Below are 16,347 nucleotides of genomic sequence, written 5' to 3' on the forward strand. Positions count from 1 at the left end.
TGCTTGTTCACATCTTTTAACTTAGGGCATCTCAGGAGGATATTCTGGCTTGCCCTTTGGAAACATGTTTTGCCTGATGCAGTAATTGCCCCCCTCCCTACATTTTGGCCATGTTTCAATCAAAGAGTTACTGTATTTCTCTGTACAAGGTGGCTGAAATGCAGTGGTAGACACACAAATCTTTATGCCTGCATTTTTAGTTCTTTTGCTGAAGAATATATGCCTATGTTATTGTCATGGGACCTTTGCTGAGTTTGTTCTGGGATGGAGCTGAGTTAACGTGGTTTGGTGTCTTTTGCTCAAGCTCTTTCAGGGTTTGCTCCCAGAGCTGCATTCTCCAGGTACCTGTGACTCTCTGTACTTCAGCCGAGCCTTTCTGGGATGCCAGCCTGCACCCTTCATCTTCCCTAACAGCCATCTGAGCAGATACCTCTGCACAGACCCTACTGAGAATCGGAGCTATAGTTTGCACAGCCCATTAGTGAAGTTTATAAAGCACTTTTGAGATGCTTCTGGATGAAGAGCTTTTCTAAATGTCACTTTAGCAGTTTATTTGTAGAGCTGACCACCACATCTCCTAAAAATGCTGGGAGCCTGTGATTTCTGAGTGCGATATACTTCTACCTGGGTGGACCACTTTTAGTTCCCAGGGAGGTGAGGACTGGGGATGTCTCAGTCCCTCCGCTCGGCCGGGAAGAAAATCTGCTGTTTCATGAGTTGGAATGATGTTCATGCGAGGAGGGAGAGCCAGGGGGGAAGGGCACCAAGCGGCTTGGGGACATACAGCCAAGCTGGAATCCATCCAGTCTCTTCTCAAAGGGGCTTTGTGAGGAAAATCAGAGCATTGCTTGGCTTTTAAAGCCCGGACGCAGGCTTCGCTCAGAGAGGAAAATGGGTTTAGTTGCCTCACTCTGCTCCCCGCTTGCGTATGTTGTTAGGTCAGCGTGCGCCTCGGCGGGATGGACGGTCCCCCCGTGGCAGGGCAGGACGGCAGGGCACGACAGAGGCAGCCCACGGGGTGGTGCAGATGGTCAGGCGGGGGTTGCGGGACGTTGGGGGAACCATGGGCTGCCCGGGGCTTTCTCCTGCCCATCCGTCCTGGGCTGATGTAGCCAAGTGCTACTACAAATTACAGAGTTACAGCTGGCTGGAAACTGGGCATACCAAGGAGGGATGCTACTGGCACGGAGGATTACGACGCTGGGGGAAAACCCTGTCTCCGCCACTCCCGCCTGGCCCTCACCTTTCAAACCGTGCTTTGTCCTTGCAATGTTTCCGAGGGAAGAGGCATCTGATGGTTTTGTGCTTGTTTTGGAGGCACTCGGGCAGGGGCCAGGGCGAAGGCAGGAATGCCTGACGCAGCAGAGCCGGCGAGCTGCCTCTCCACAGCAGCTGCAGCAGTGACAGCGTGGGTGTCTCGCAGAGAAACGTGGCTATTAAAATGCCTGCCATCCGTTTCTGGCCGTGGGTGGCACCCCGCCACGGCTGCTCCACCCGTACAGCAGCTAAAAGGCTGCTCCTTCCCATGCAAGCCCAAGACCGGCTTTGCAAAGTGAGCATTTTGGTGGCACGTTAGAAAGCCCCACTTTTCTAAAAGCCTGGAAATGTGGCTTTATGAAAAAGCCTCTCTGTCACTGCATCAAAAACCTGAGCGCTAGCTTGGAACAAGTTTTCGTTAATGCAAGGAAATCACAGATTGAGAACTTGCCTTTGGAAACATCACTTTTGAGCCTTGCTGCTGTCTTTTCCTGATGTTTTTGCCAGCCTTGGGCCAGCAGAGCCCATGGAGGTTTTTTTCTTTGGGCCAGGGACAGGCTTTCTGAGGAGCTGGAGTTTGGGCTGAGCTCAGGTGTCTGCCTCCTCGCAGGGCTGGAACGGATGGGGCGTTGCAGGAGGATAACCTGTCCGCCCTTGCTAGACACTGAGTCACCATCCTTGCCTTTTAAATAGGTGCCTCGGAAAGGGAACGGTGGGACGTAGAATGGCCCCATCCCTTGCATCCATCATCCTGCTTTCAGGACCGATCCAAGGTCGCTTCCTACCGAAGCTGATGAGTTTGCCACTTGCTCTTTGCTTCTGGCTGGGGCTTTGCACTGAAGCACAGATAGCGGAAATGATTTCATTCGTTTCCCTTTGATATTTTTTTTCCCCTCTCCTCATCTTCAAAGGCAGGAAGGGAAAAATTCTGCCCCACGTGCACGTGCTGTTCAGCTGGGCGTGCAAGCTGGTGGGAGGGCAGCCCCCAGCCCAGGGGGACTTGCATCCGGACAAGCACTCCTTGTCAACGCCGGTCCCTCCCGGAGAATGGAGGTCTTGTTTCTGCACAGAGCCCCCCACCCTCACAGGAGGGAGGGAGGAAGCCCGGCAGAGCCTCCCTGCATAACGGGCCCAAGTTTTGTGATTTTGTTTGCACGTCAGACGCAAAACCTTAGGAGGAGGAGAGCTTGCAGCCAGACAGGGCTCGGAACATTGAACCCCCCAGCTTTGCTCAGGCTTTGCTGGTTCGAAGGCAGCCGCTGGCAGTGATGACTTAATCATTAAATTAGGCCCCGCGATTGCCCCATGGGCGTGTGGCTGATCTGGGCCAGCACCATCATCTGAGCGCGGCAACAGGATGTGAGCTGGAAAGGAGAGCGAGCCAGGGCACCCAGCACAGCGGAGGGTGGGAGGAGGGATGGAGCCGCCCGGCTTGGGGAGCTGCCAGCACCCAACCCTGAAACCTGCGGGAGGGGAGGCGGGCTGGGGCAGGAGGGCAGGATGGACTCCCGGCCAGGTCAGGTCATGCCAGGTTTGGGAAAAGGGGGGAGGAAAGCCAGGGAGGGAGAAAAAAGGGCAGGGAAGGTGCAGAAAGTAGGATAGCCGTGATGAAGAAGGTGAGCATGTGCGTTGGCAGAGCTGCGCAAAGTGACGTGGGAATTTTTCTGTTGATGTGATGACTTGTCCCAGTTAAAGCTCTTGCCTTAAATGAGATCCATCACATGCGCAGCTTTGCAACAGAGCTAGGGCCACACTGCAGAGCTGAGATTTACAATGTCCCAAAGCTCGAGGGCGTCTGACACGAGGGATCTAATTTAAGCCCATTAAAGAGAAATTATCTTTCTCAGCAACATGTTGGAGAAGTGCAGAGGGAGAGCCTGGCCTTTTAAGAGGATTGATTTCTGCTCCAGAAAAAAAAAAAAGGAAAGGAAAAAAGTGCCTCCTCAATCATAAGAGCCAGTTTGGCAGTTGTACGTAGTAATTAGTTTAATTCAAATACCTAGAGGGGAAAAAATAATTGCAAAACCTGCCCAGAAAGTTTGGTGGTTGTGGGATGGTTCCCATTGGCAAAGGGTCAAGGCGAGGTCCCACCCATCGCCTTTGTGTTCCCATGCGCGGGAGGAGCGCTCGGCTGCGCTTCCTGGGAGATTTCCCTCTCCGCACGGCTACGCCCTCGGCTTGGGCTCATTGCACAAGTATTTTAAGCATGCTGATAAAAGCCCAGCGGTTGCTGGCCAGCATTACGTGAACACCTGGCTGCCTCTTCTCTCTCGAAGCCGGGCATCATTTCCCTGTGGCTACCCACGTTAAATATCGCACTCGGCTCCACATCTTCTTACATGCGGGACAGCATCCTCCTTATCCTTCCCAGACACTGTTGGTCTTGTGCGGTCACAATGCCTCAACACGTGCCTTGGTGGAAAAATTGATGCCAACAGCCCAAATAATCATACTGATAGTAAGAAAAATAATTGCAAATGTTATTTCAGAGCAGGGCACAAGTTTCTTGTATATACTGCCAGCCTGCCCTTCCTCCCAGCGTTGGGGGCTAATGATTTTCTCGCTGGCCGGCTATTTTCTGCTCCCCGAGTGTGATAGCTCGAAGACCGCAGGGCAAAGAGCGTGGTGGGTGCATGGGGGCCAGCTTTGCATCCCGTGGGACGTCCTGGCCATCCGTCTGCGCGTGGAAAAAACCCCTGCCTTTGCCAAACTGGAGGTGCTTCCCTGTCCGCTGGGTTCCTGTTAATGATGCAAATGGAGAAGCTGCTGGAGAGGGAACCAGCCCAACCGGGCAAAGGGCTTGCATTTCCATCCAAATTGAAATATCCGTTCTTTTTGCAAAAGGGGGGGGGAGGGAGTATCTCAAGGGGGTTCAGGCTTTATCTGTGGTTTTATTTATTTATTCTTAAAGGCCTAGTTAGACCTAAGCTTCTCGCTGCTGCTAAGCCCTCGAAAGCTATTCCTCTGTCCCACAGTAGAGAATAAATGGCCATAGCAGCTCAGGTGGAACAGGGACGTCTCAGGTAATTATGATATTGGAAGAATCTGTGTGATTTTCTTGGAACTCTCAAACATGACCCTAGAAATTACCTCTCCATCCCTAATGCCATGCAGTAGTTAGCAGCCCTGTTGGGTGCGACATTCAGAAGCATCTTCTGGGGCCAAAGGCATCCCTGGACCCTGGTGAAGGCAGTGGTGAGCACCAGCTTGCCTTTCAGGCAGCGTTACGGTTATCCAGACCACTCAGTGAAGAGCTTGTGGTGGAAACTAGTCCCTCCAGGAGTCCTTAGCCTTAACAAACCCTAATTGGACCTCTATAAATTAATGCAAGAGATTATTTGAAGTGATTTGCTACTACAGTGGGGGAATACCATCAGGAATGAAGGGGATCCCACATGCTCTTATACTCTTTTCCATCCCAAGACCTGCTCTCACCCTAACATCTGTGTGTCTCTGCCTTCTCTCTTAGGTACCATGCTTGGGATTTGCGCCTCGGTGCAGCCCTTGACCCAGACGGTGGGCCCAACCATCGGTGGAGTTTTATACAAACACTTTGGAGTCTCCTCCTTTGGCTATTTACAGCTAATTGTCAACATAGGTTTGTTTGTTTACCTCTTAAAGAGTAAAATCCCACTGAGAGAGATGAAAAGCCAGTAATTCAGTTGCAAGAAAGTAACCCCCTTACTTTTTCCATAGAAATAAAGATGTTCTTGAGGTTTTTTTTTTTTTATTCCATAAACCTGGAATAAAACTGTTTGAACAGCACCTGCATTTCATCAATATTTGCATCTAGAGTACGGGACAGATCGGTTTGCAAAGCCACGCTGGAGCAACTGGTGGCCTTGGGATGCCGGGAGCTATCAGGTCCCCCCCCAGCAGCAGTGGCTGTCATTGCAGGCAATCATTCCAGATCCTCAGCTGTTGTCAGTCAGCATTCCTGCTTGGATTCACTGAAACTACGGAGCCGGTGCCTCTGCTCCGGTTTGGCCTTCTATTTCACCACCACCCCCCCGCCCCACAACAGTACCAAGAAAAATCAGGGTAAACCACACCTGCTTTTAAGTGTCATTTTGCTACATTAAATGTACCTCTGGCGTTCTTGTGCTAGAGGGGGATCGAGGTCAAAAACTTTCAAACGCTGTGGTGAAAGATTTGCTATATCCACAGCTCAATCATGTGCAACCCTGCCTCTGGATGAGCCTGGTGGGCAGCAGCATAGCTGCCAGCAGCATGCAAGGAGGATGCAAAGCCCCACTGTAGCATGCTGCAGTGCCAGAGTCTCCCTGCCGCGTCCAGAAACGAGGGCCAACCCTCCTTCCAGTTTTGGTTTCTTTTTTTTCCTCCTGTACTGGGTCTCTCTTGCTCTTACTACAGGCTGCTTGTAATTACGTACTTTGCAACTTCGTCTAGTACAAAGTCTCCTGCAAGAATTGCACTGATAATGGGAGGGGGAAATTACCTGATTGAAATTACCAAGTTTGGAGCATTAGTAGCGAGTACTTTGCCTGCTAAGCTCATAGTCCTGACTGCTGGAGCCGAGTTGTGTGCCGCAGCTTTGCTCTCGAGGAAGCCCAGGTTAGTTAGTGGTAATTGAGCCTCACAAGACAAAACTTCAGTATTTTTATCCAAAAAATTAGCTGCTCTGTTCTCCAAGTTTCTTGGTCCGAGTACTATAGGAAAAAAGACCATCTCTGTTCTTCCCAGTAATCCTGTAGAAATTTAACTCGATCTAGAGACTGCAGAGGTAGAAGAAGAAGAGAGAGCAAGGAGTTCAGCTTGCTTTGCTGCAAAGCTGAGGAATCCCATGGAGCGCCAGTGCTGTGTTATTTGGAAATCAAGAATCCAGTTTTCTGCCTTAGCACAGCACTAAACTATGGGGGCCAGGGAGAGGACGCGAGGCATTAGCAAACAGCAGCATTTTATTGTTGCAGGGAGCTCTTGCGCCTTCTGTAGCCACCATTACTCGATTATATGGGAAAGCGCTTCAAAAGGAACACTTATCCAAGCTGTGGTAGGCTTTTCCATCTATCTCCACCACTGACCAGAATTGGACCTCAACACACTTTCCCTCCCTGGTTGGGAGAGGAGGTCAAACGCAAATGGGTTATCTGGGCTTTCTCCACCTCCCACTGCCCAGTCCAGGGCACCAAAAAGCTGAGCTTGCCCACTCTTTTTAAGCCACTATACCACTGCCCGCTCCACAAACATGCGCCAACAAAAGTTACTCCAGCCCACAGTATAGTAATAAAAAGTGAACATTTCAAGTAATTTATTTGGAATGGACATATTAATGCAAAAGCAATATTAAGACCAGTAACTGCTGAAAGACATTCATCAAAATAAATACAAATATAGATACTACAAATAATTTAAATTGTGTTTAACACCAGTCAGTGTTGAATCTTCCTCGCGTCTCATAAATAGAAGATAATCGTTCGCAAAGCTGTGCCACTCAAAACACGTGGACGCTTCACTAGAAGTCCTTTACGAAAGTCTTTGGTTTTTCTTTAAATGCATCTCAGGCAAAGCTCAGGGCTCTTTGCTCAGCAGCCTCAACGGGCTTGGAGAAAACCAAGCTGCTTCCGGCTCTCTTCTTTGCTTTCCTTCATTGGTACCCTGTCCCATTTCAGTCCAAGACACTTGATCTGGTTTATCATCCAGTGGTATGCTCTAAAGGCAGCAAGAGAAAGCAGGTTAGTTAAACGAACAGGACAGCGGGGTGGGAAAAAAAAAAAGGGGGGGGGGCTTTAAAGGGAGACTAAGTGTTCAGCACTGATTTTCACAGATAACGTATTTTTAGCAAATTGTGTAAGGAAAGCGCTGCCAAGTGCCATTTCTTATTCCCCCCCCCAACGCAGCCGTACTTCTCGGCGCCCTGCAGGAGCCCGGCTCCCACCAGAAATTCCCAGCGATGCCTGGGGAAAGGGGGAGCGAGCCCCAAAAGCTCCTGCGCTGAAGCGGCCGGGCAGCTCGGCCCGGTTTCGGGGTGCGGGCCGGCAGCGAGCCGGACCGGAGGAGGCGGGGGGGGCCGCGGGGTCCCTCCGGCCAGAAAAGGGGGCGAGCGGGGGCTGCGGGGGGGTCCCTCCGGCCAGAAAACGGGGGCGAGCGGGGCGGGGGGACCCCCAGGGCCCTTCCGATTTCCCGCGGCGGGCGGGGGAGCGGGGAGGCGACAGGCCCTCCAGAAGGAAGGAACGCCCGAATTCGGAGCCGGGGCGGCGGGGGGGGGCTCACCTGGGGCCGGGCCGGCCGGGGCGGGGGGCGGCGGCGGCTCAGGGCGCCCGGGCCAGCCGCCGCTCCTGGGCGCCCGCCGCCTGCTCCATCTCCTGGCGGCTCTTGAAGTCCTGGATGGCCCGCTTGTTCTGGAAGTCGATGAGGGCCATGGTGATGGAGGCGTTCCAGCAGCTCTGGTCCGGGCACCGAAAGTCAATCTCCTTGCGGTCCTTGGTGACGATGGTGAAGTAGATGTACTTGCCCGTGCGCTCCACGCAGTCCACCTTGAGGATGGAGCCGAAGCCCAGCTCCTTGCCCTTGGCCCGCTTGTGCCCGTCGGGGAAGAGGCTGAGGCTGTCCTTGGTCAGCACCACCAGCTTCTTCTTCCACAGCTGGAAAAGGCTGTCGCTCCGCTTCTCCAGCTCGCCCTCGCGGATCACCTCGGCTTGCATCTTCATCCTCCCTCCCCGCCGGCTGCGGCTCCTGCTCCTGCTCCTGCTCCGGCTCCGGCTCCGGCTCCGGCTGCGGCTGCGGCTGGGGCGGCGATGACCGAGCCTCGCCGCGACGGGAACAATTTATTGCAATGAATCAGCGCCGGGCGCCTTCCGGTGCCTCCCCCGGGGAGCCCGGCCCGCCGCCCCCTCGCCGCCCCGCCTCCCGCCCGCCCCCCCGGGCCGCGCTCCCCGCCCCGCGGCGCCGGGCAGCGGGGGGGGCCCGGAGGGTGCTGGGTGCTGCCCCGCCTCGGCGGCCACCCGGCGAGGGGACCCCGCTTCTGCCCCCCCCCCCGTCCCCCCGTGTGTTTCCTCTGCCCAGCAGGGGTAGCCCCCGCGGCGAGCTGAGGCACCCCCAGCTTGCCCCCCGGAGCACTGCCGGCCGTTTCTCAGGGGGACGGGAGGCTCCCAAAACCGCGGTCCTGCGGTCCTGGAACCGGGCGTCTCGGCCACGTTGAGTCTGGCCCGGCACCATCCCCACCAAGGGGTCCCAGCCCCACCCGTGGTGGGCCACTGCCATCTCCCGTGGGCACCCGGTGTGAGCCCCAGGCCCTGGTCACCTGGGACCTGGCCAAGCCCACCGGCTTCATCCGAGGCCCCTCATCCAACCGGCTCTGCACCATCGCCATCAGCCCTCCCTGCATCCTTTCCTCAGGGCACCCCACCTCGCCAGCTTGGCGTTAACGCTGCTCACCCTTATCTTTTTTGTCATCCCCCCAATCATTGGATTTACCCCGTTTTCTTCCCCCCAGCCCACTCTCTCCTCCCAGGGAAGGCACCACAGTTCGTTATAGTCTGGCCGGTGCCCAGCGCCATGGGGAATTCAGTAAAGGCCGTGGCGGCTGGAGGTGCTAAGAAGCCCATGCAAGCCTGCGGTCCCTTCCTCATTTTGTCACCCTTTTACGGCAGTTGACACAAGGCTGACCCAGCTTCCCAGCCATTGCCTCGATGCTGCAGCCGAGGGCAGGCAGGGCTGCACCTAATGAACTTATTCACGCTGTTTCTAAAGCAGTATTTGCTTAGCTACGTTCTTTGTGCAGCATCACCCTTTGGACTTTGAGCCCTGTTCCCCTCCATCATCTTTCTTGGATGACCGACCCCTCCATAGGTGTTTGCAAGCCAAACCTCAGAGGTGAGCTTACAAAACAAGGCCTGGCCCCTTTGAAGAGCTTGGCAGCGTTCCCGGGGACTTCAGCAGGGTCAGAAGCCCATTCCCAGGAACAAATCAGAGCTACAGCCAAACCCATTTCCGCTGCAAATCACTCATCGGCTGGAGTATATGGCCATGCTTTGGTAATTCACAGCAGCGTGCACATCTGTGGAGAGGGCCAGGACAAAGGTGGGGGCTGTGCGATGCTCTCGGGGTTGATGAATGAGCCGGGAATGGTTTGGCTGAGCTGCTCAGGGTGGGATGAGGTGGGCACCGCGCTGGGAAGACCATGCTGGCCATCACTGCCCGTGGGGTGGGGGACCGGCTGCAAACCAGACACGTAGCTGTGTCCTGGCATATGAAAAGCTGCAGGCTTCTCCCTGAAAGCCAACGCTATATCTCACTTTTTAGTGAGATGTAGTTTGTTTCAGTGAGGGGAACAGCCCACATTGTCTTACAATTAGGCTGCACGTCTACATTTTCTGGACAAATGCTGGTCTGCTCTGTAAAACAAGTTCCTGCCCAAAAGGCCCCATAAGAATAAGGGAGCTGGAGCCAGCCAGGAGCAGAGCTGGATCTTAAGCAAAAATAATTACGATATTTTTAATTGGGCTCCAAAATACAACAGGGAATGGTCTTTGTGCACAGGAAATGGGACACCACTTCAAAAAGAGGAAAAAAACAAAGCAGCAACTCAGGAGCATACAAGGAACATCTGGAGGAAGGCTCCCGGTGTGGAAAGGCTGCAGGACTTGGCATGTTTGTGCACACCTTGCTTCAAAAGGTCCGGTAAAAAAACCTGAATTCGCTTTTAAATGAAACTCGCATGTGTGGATGCGGGGTCAGCAGCCTGCTTTGGTCTCTCTCTTTCCGCTTTTGCTTTCATCTGAGTGCTTTTTCTTATGCATTTATCCATCATTTTGCAAAATTCAAAGCCTCCCACAGCTGTCACCACAGTCAACTTGTCTTAGCACTGGCCAAATTAGAAAACTGCTAGAAAAATAAAAGATTTTTGGGAAAAAAATGTGAAAAAAAATTGTTCACAGTGTAGAAAAAGCTAGGTTCTTGCAGAACTGGGACCTTAGTTTCCAATGTATGTTCATGGTAGGAGGGGTCCACTTTTTTACATAGCATGGGCTTGTTAGGTCAATAACCACATAAAAGGAAAGTCCAGGGCATTAAGATACCATAATTTTAGGTCTCTGGCATTGTGACCGTGCAAAAATTCCATAAAGTAGGTTTTAAAACCCATTTACTGAGACAGAAAGCAAAGGTGACTCTAACTGAACCCAAAGTGGGCAGCAAAGTCGAATCATGGGCAATCTCCTACGGGAATATGTCTTGGGAAAGAACTGAGAGCTTCAAGGAGCTCGGAGCAATCTGACCTGGGAAACGTGGCAATTGCTTACAAGTAGCACAGCCCTAATGCTAGTGCATGCCGTGGTAGCTGGTCATGATTGTTACAAGTATATAGCACTGGCCTTGCTTGGAAAAAGAAAAAATATGTATATTGCCTTATTTTTTGAATAATGAGGGTTAATAACTTAGGTGAGGAGCTGACAGCAGAGTGCTAATTTCATCTCCAGTGTGCTGGAGGAGAGGGGTAAGAGATGCGATGCGGTCCTGTGCCGTACCCTGACACCAAAGCTTGGGACAAGCTTGGGACGAATGTCACAGGGCGGTTTGAGTACGTGTAGGTAGTGGGTGGCTTTGATAATTAAGGGCCATGACCCAGCTTTAGCTAATAGGAGCTCTGGATGATTGCAGTTCAGGTGACTGCTGCTGTCTCTGTCCAAGCTGGGGCTGGCGGCTGGGTGAAACCTGTCACTGCCATTAGTTCGGGTTTGGTTCGTTTAGTTGTGTTACCAGCGAGAGCAAAAGAGATTTTTTTTTTCTTGCAACCCACCACATCACCATGCCTCAGCAGTGTGTGAGCTCCCAAATACCACTACCATGGCTGCCATTAAAAAAGTTCGTCAGGCACCAGCCTTTCGTTACCCCCTGCATACAAGAAATCTGCAGGAATTTGAAAATTTAGGAATTTGTCTCTCGTCTTAGAAAGACAGGAAAAATAACACAATGGGGAGTGTTTACCAGGGGGAGGTGATGGGAAATGCACTGATACACATTCACTGGGGCCTCATCCCACGTGGCCACCTCCCCCTTCCCACACTCACCGCGGATGTCGGTACCACCTTCTGCTTCGCCCCAAAGCAATTTCTGTTCTAGTAAGGGCATTTTTAAAAGCCTACGTGGCTATTTGGCATGAAAGTGTTGTTTCAGCCCTCTCCCAGGTGACGGGAATAGCATTGGGTCGCTGTGGGGGGATGCTTGTACATGCACGTGTGCGTTGTGTACAGGGATTTTATTTCTACAAGTGTGGGACAGGGTGGCTGCGCTCGGCCGTGGTGGATGGGCTGGTGGTGCCAGCTTTTGCAGGCTGGGTCACTGGCTCTGCCACGGCACATGTCCCTTAAGTGAGCACCTGCTCCAGAGAAGGGATTCGATCATCATTTCAGAGTCTGAGGCATCATATACCCTGCTGCTGGCAACATAGGGTTGCCTTAGCTACGTGAGTCATGGTAACACAGCACAGCAGCCACGCAGGCGCCTTTCCAGGAGCAGCCCACGGTCTGAGGTCAAGACTGAGGATGGGTAGGGCTCACACTGAGGAAAAAGGCAAAAAAATGGGCTTTGGGGGATTTACTTCCTCTGCAGCTCTCCCCACATGCCCATAGGCAGGACCTGCTAGCTTTCCTGTGATATTTAGCAATGCCTTTAGACTGCCAAGGTCTCTGGCTGGCCCCAACATCGCATCTGCCTCGCAAGAGGTGCAGAAGCTCATGCTGCAGCTATCGCCCTTATATTTCAGGGTACCAGCGTTCCTGCTGCCATCATGTTTTTATTCCCATTGCCGCTCTGTAATCCGGAAGGTGTGCATCTCCTCTCTGAACAGTCTGTCCCTGTAGAAGCACCTTAAGTTACACTGGCATCTCGGCGGCAGAGGGAAGTGGAGACTCAAGGCCGTATAACTTCTTCTATTATAATGATTTAAACAAGACATCTGTAGGGAAAAAAGCTAGTTTACAGGATTGACATTGTAATCCTGCCAGCTGAAGTCGATTAGTAACAGAGAAACATATGCTCTTGCATTGTAAATTGTTGCCCTCCAAGTTTGTATTAGGGCCTAGCTGTATCCACAGGCACGTACGGCTAGAGCTCAGTATAGTGACCACCAGGTCTCCTAGGAAACTTGTACTCAAAACCCCACTAAATAGCTGTAACCGAAGGGTGTGGGTTGCTACTGCAGAAAGGTTGTGAGGAGCAATGCTTTTTTTCATGCTCTTCACATATTTTTTCACATTTTTACACTCATTAAAATGTTTGGGGGTTTTTATTAGACTATTCCAGAAGACCTCTGAAAAGTTTTTTGTTATAGTTCCTTATTATTCTTCTCCTTCACAAATGTCCTGGGACAAACTGGAACCATTGGGTCCCCCTCAAGCCCCACTGGTCAGGTGGTGGGTGCCCGTCCCTCTGCAGGTGGGACCTCCTGGAGGGACATGTAGCCCATCAGGGGCATCTGCCCAAGGTAAAGACACCCTGTGAGGGGGCTCGATCTCACTTTGGGGTGTTCAGGTCTTTCCATGAGCACAGAGGGAGCTCACGTACTTCACGCCAAGATGGCCAAGTTCAGGTGAAGCAGCTCTTCTCATAGGGGCAGTTCGCTTAGAAAGGTCTCAGCCAGGGAGATGAAGGCCACCGAGATTGGTTGTTTAATGATTACCACAAATGAAACACAGCAAGGCTGGAGCTTTTGGGTTAATTTAAACAAGGACAGCAGCGGAAGCATCTTTGCTCAATCTGTGAGAATTTTTTCATACTGTACGCAAGCCATGCATTAATCAGCAATATCACGTAGCTCTGCTTGCCCAATTTACTAATATTTATCTGACTAAGACTTTTTTTCCTAAGCAGCTTGAAATGTCTCATCCCACTGACTCAGTGTGTTACCATTACATGTCACAAACTGCTGCAGACAGTCATGGAGCAGGCGTGAGGGGCTGGGGAAAAAAGATGTCATTTCCAGTAAACTGGTCCTTGGTTGTGCTCTGAAGGAGACAGCCAAATAAGGGTGGGTATGTATGTGCCAGCTCAAACCTGCTTAGGAGGACTTCAGGCACTTAAGTTCAATACTGGGCTTAAGGATTAGCGGGGGGGCTGGTTTGCTCTGTCTCTCCCTAGCAGCCTGGGCATGACCATGCGTGTAGTATGCTCCCCACTCTCGGACATTGTGTAGGTGTTTAGTTTGGTTACCTAAAAAAAAAGGAAAAAAAAGGCTTGTGTTACCTGGTCTTTTGAGCTGTTGGTCATGCAGTTCCCTGCTTTGGTCCTCCACCTAATACACATATTCTTGAGCCTCTCAGCCTGATTTCAAGCCCATATGGCAGAATTACGACAGGTGGAAAGTTGCTGCAAAGTCCATGTGTAGCTGGGCACAGCTTGGTTCCCAGAGGTGCCCGAATGCATCCTCACGTGGGCAAGGCGGGTGTTGACCCACCAGGTTGGGTTTGGTCCAGGACTGCTGTCTAAATGCTGGCAGACCTGGATACAGCCTGTTCTTATGATCACCTTCACGAAGCAGCTTGCTGAGCATCATAGAGGGATCCATGAATACCTTGAGTCTTATGTCAGCAGGGAAGAGAGAGCCCCATCGCATGGCTGCTGTGGGACCCATGGTGACTCAGTACTTCCCCTTCAATAAAGACTTCTGCTGCGAGCATGGGAAGACTAGCGGCTTGCCAAGCACTGCCCTGAACTATGCGGTTATTTACTGGCCCCTTTGAATGCCGTCAACATTTTTTCATGTCTAATGAGTTCAGGAGACGGTTTAGGCTACAGCTCATGATTTTAAAATGACGGGACGTTCCCCATCTGAAGCGTTCATTTTCCCAAACCAAGTCTGTTGGGATAAATATTTGGGATATCTTCATTTTGCAACAGCAGTAATAAATGTCTGAGACCTCAGCCCTGACTGATGCTGGTGTGCTCTTTGTATATGAAGTCTTCAGTGATTACAGCTCATGCCATTCAGCCTGACATTGCCTGTCTGCTACCAGCCAGCCTTTTATTACCCTGGTGTGCTACAGCAATAACATTTACTGGAGATTATAAAGGGCCAGGCCTCGTAGTAACATGCTGACATCACACGCTGAACTGAAGGTCGCTGCTCTGGATAACCTGCCCTTTCAAAATCTGCAGAGATCAGTCAAGTGGCTTTTAACCATCTTTTTCCCATTTTTTTCTATGTGTGGAGACTCCAGCAGGTCCAGTGCTGACAAGGGCATACGAGCGGGATGTCCTGCATCACGTCTGAGTGCATCACTGCGCTGTGCTGCCTGGCCTCAGCATGGCACATGTCCCGGCTGTCCTGCGGTGGATGATTGAGCTCCCTGCTTGGCACATCCTCTTGGCCCTTCTTTCTGCTTTTTGCCAGGTTTTTCCTCTGAACTAACAGTTTGTAAACTTTAAGAGTAAACACTGAAAGGCATCACAGCACCGCCTAACCACAACATCAGCAAACTTGAGGGAGTTGGGGGAGAAATGAGGTCATGGTACTGTCCAGATTTGGGATGTTTGCTGTCTCCAGGTGGGCTGGAGAGCCATCACAAACAAAACCCTCCAGTGCATCATTCCCAGAAGTGGCCAGGGCCAGGCTGCGGGGAGGAGCTGGAGGGGGAAGAGCATCCTTTCCCTGCTGGGCAGCCGACGTGCGTGACAGGACGGGCGGTAGCACTGATGTCATGTTTCACACTGTCCTTCGGCCACCAAATTTTTTTCCAAAGCCAGGACACTGCACTGTGGCAGGTATGAAGGGAAGCAGGTTTTGGTGCCAGCTGTCCTCTCCCGAGACTTTCCGCCTCCTTGCCAATGTTCCTGCTGCCGTGACCTTTACCTGCTACCATTACCCTGCTGCTCCCCCCCACTAAACCCACACCCGTGGCCAGCTCTCCACCAGTGCAGCCGGTGGGAACTGAGGATTGCATGTTGCCTCACTGGAAGTGCATGGGGAGGCTGGAGGGAAATGTGTGTCTGATATGGTGGATTAAAAACCCTAAAATACTCTCCATGCATGAGCTTCAGGGGCATCAGTGAAACCCAGAAACCATGGAAGAGAAAAAAAAAGTCCTAAAAGCATGGGATAAAAAGGAGAAGGGGAATCAGCAATGTGTATTTTTCCAGTTTTGTTTGACTTTCCCAAATCTAACCCATCCCTGAGGTATTTCCCCACTCCAACCACCAGATAAAAGGGTATGGGGTGAGTTCAACAGCCCTGAGCCACAGAATTTTGTGTGTATAAACTCCAGGTGCCACCCAATTTGTACCCGTCCTTTGCCTTTTGGGTCACACAGCGGGGGATAGCGGCAGCCCTCTTACTCCACAGTGCCCAAGTTAGTATTTGCTGCTGGGGCTAACACATGAAAGCCAAACTTTCTTTTTTCCTGCCAGTTACTCAGCCCGTCTCATGTTCAAACACCCGGCCCCACCTCAACAAATATTTGCAATAAGTAGCTCAGGGCATGTCCCAGCCTTGATCCTGGGGCCGAGCCCAGCTGTCCTGCTGTAACTCGGGCTGGGCTGCGGGCTGGGGCGAGCATCAATGATGCCGTTATTCTCCTCCTGACAGTCCCCATGCCGCTTGGCTGAACCAGGAGGTGGGAAAGGGAAACCCTAAGTCATAAATGTTGAGGATTTGATTTTTTTCAGCTCTGTTAAAAAAAGCACGGTTCGGTGGCAGGGAGAAATGGGTTTGCAGAAACCTCTGCGTGTTTTGTGCTGAGAGTAAAAGCCAGCACATTTGGAGATGGGCACAAGCCTGGTGGCCCAGGGGCAGCCTGTGCGGGTACTGCTGGAGGCACCAGTGACTGCACCCTTTACGAGTGGAAAAAAAGATGAAAGGAGAAAGTTTGTGATAAAGCAGGGAGGCAGTTAAGGGGAGGAAATGAGGGCACTCAGCACGTAACCTTGGCCGGGCTCTGCTCCCTGGGGACAAGCCAAAAATAAATTTCCCTGGAGCCAAGGCAGCCAGAGCCCAGGTAAAAGTCCCTGCACAATGAGCAGGGACAAAGCAGCCACGGCACGCACGGGGGATCGGAAAGAGCAGAAATGTATCGCTAGGCCAAGGGCATCCCGCTGCTACTGGACGTGGCTTTGTCCCCCCTTCCCGGGGGTTTCCTC

At 52.0% G+C, this 16,347-nt stretch overlaps 2 protein-coding genes across 2 annotated transcripts in view; one reads left to right on the forward strand and one right to left on the reverse strand.

Annotated features, from left to right (window-relative positions):
* Window positions 1–4,938, forward strand: part of SLC67A1 (solute carrier family 67 member 1) — a 62,594-nt gene extending 57,656 nt beyond the window's left edge. The window contains exon 11 of the mRNA XM_075047057.1: window positions 4,727–4,938. Within this exon, the coding sequence (XP_074903158.1) occupies window positions 4,727–4,914 (188 nt within the window). The 3' untranslated portion in view covers window positions 4,915–4,938. The remainder of the gene's footprint in view (window positions 1–4,726) is intronic.
* Window positions 4,939–6,494: 1,556 nt separating this feature from the next.
* On the reverse strand, window positions 6,495–8,016 carry PHLDA2 (pleckstrin homology like domain family A member 2). The gene is made up of 2 exons (XM_075047058.1): window positions 7,489–8,016; window positions 6,495–6,927 (listed from the first exon to the last, which is right to left on the reverse strand). The coding sequence occupies exon 1, from the start codon at window positions 7,923–7,925 to the stop codon at window positions 7,527–7,529; it is 399 nt and encodes a 132-aa protein (XP_074903159.1). The 5' UTR covers window positions 7,926–8,016; the 3' UTR covers window positions 6,495–6,927; window positions 7,489–7,526.
* Between the last annotated feature and the right edge of the window lie 8,331 nt (window positions 8,017–16,347).

Source organism: Buteo buteo, chromosome 16 (genome assembly GCF_964188355.1).
Source record: "Buteo buteo chromosome 16, bButBut1.hap1.1, whole genome shotgun sequence".
Lineage (NCBI taxonomy): Eukaryota > Metazoa > Chordata > Aves > Accipitriformes > Accipitridae > Buteo > Buteo buteo.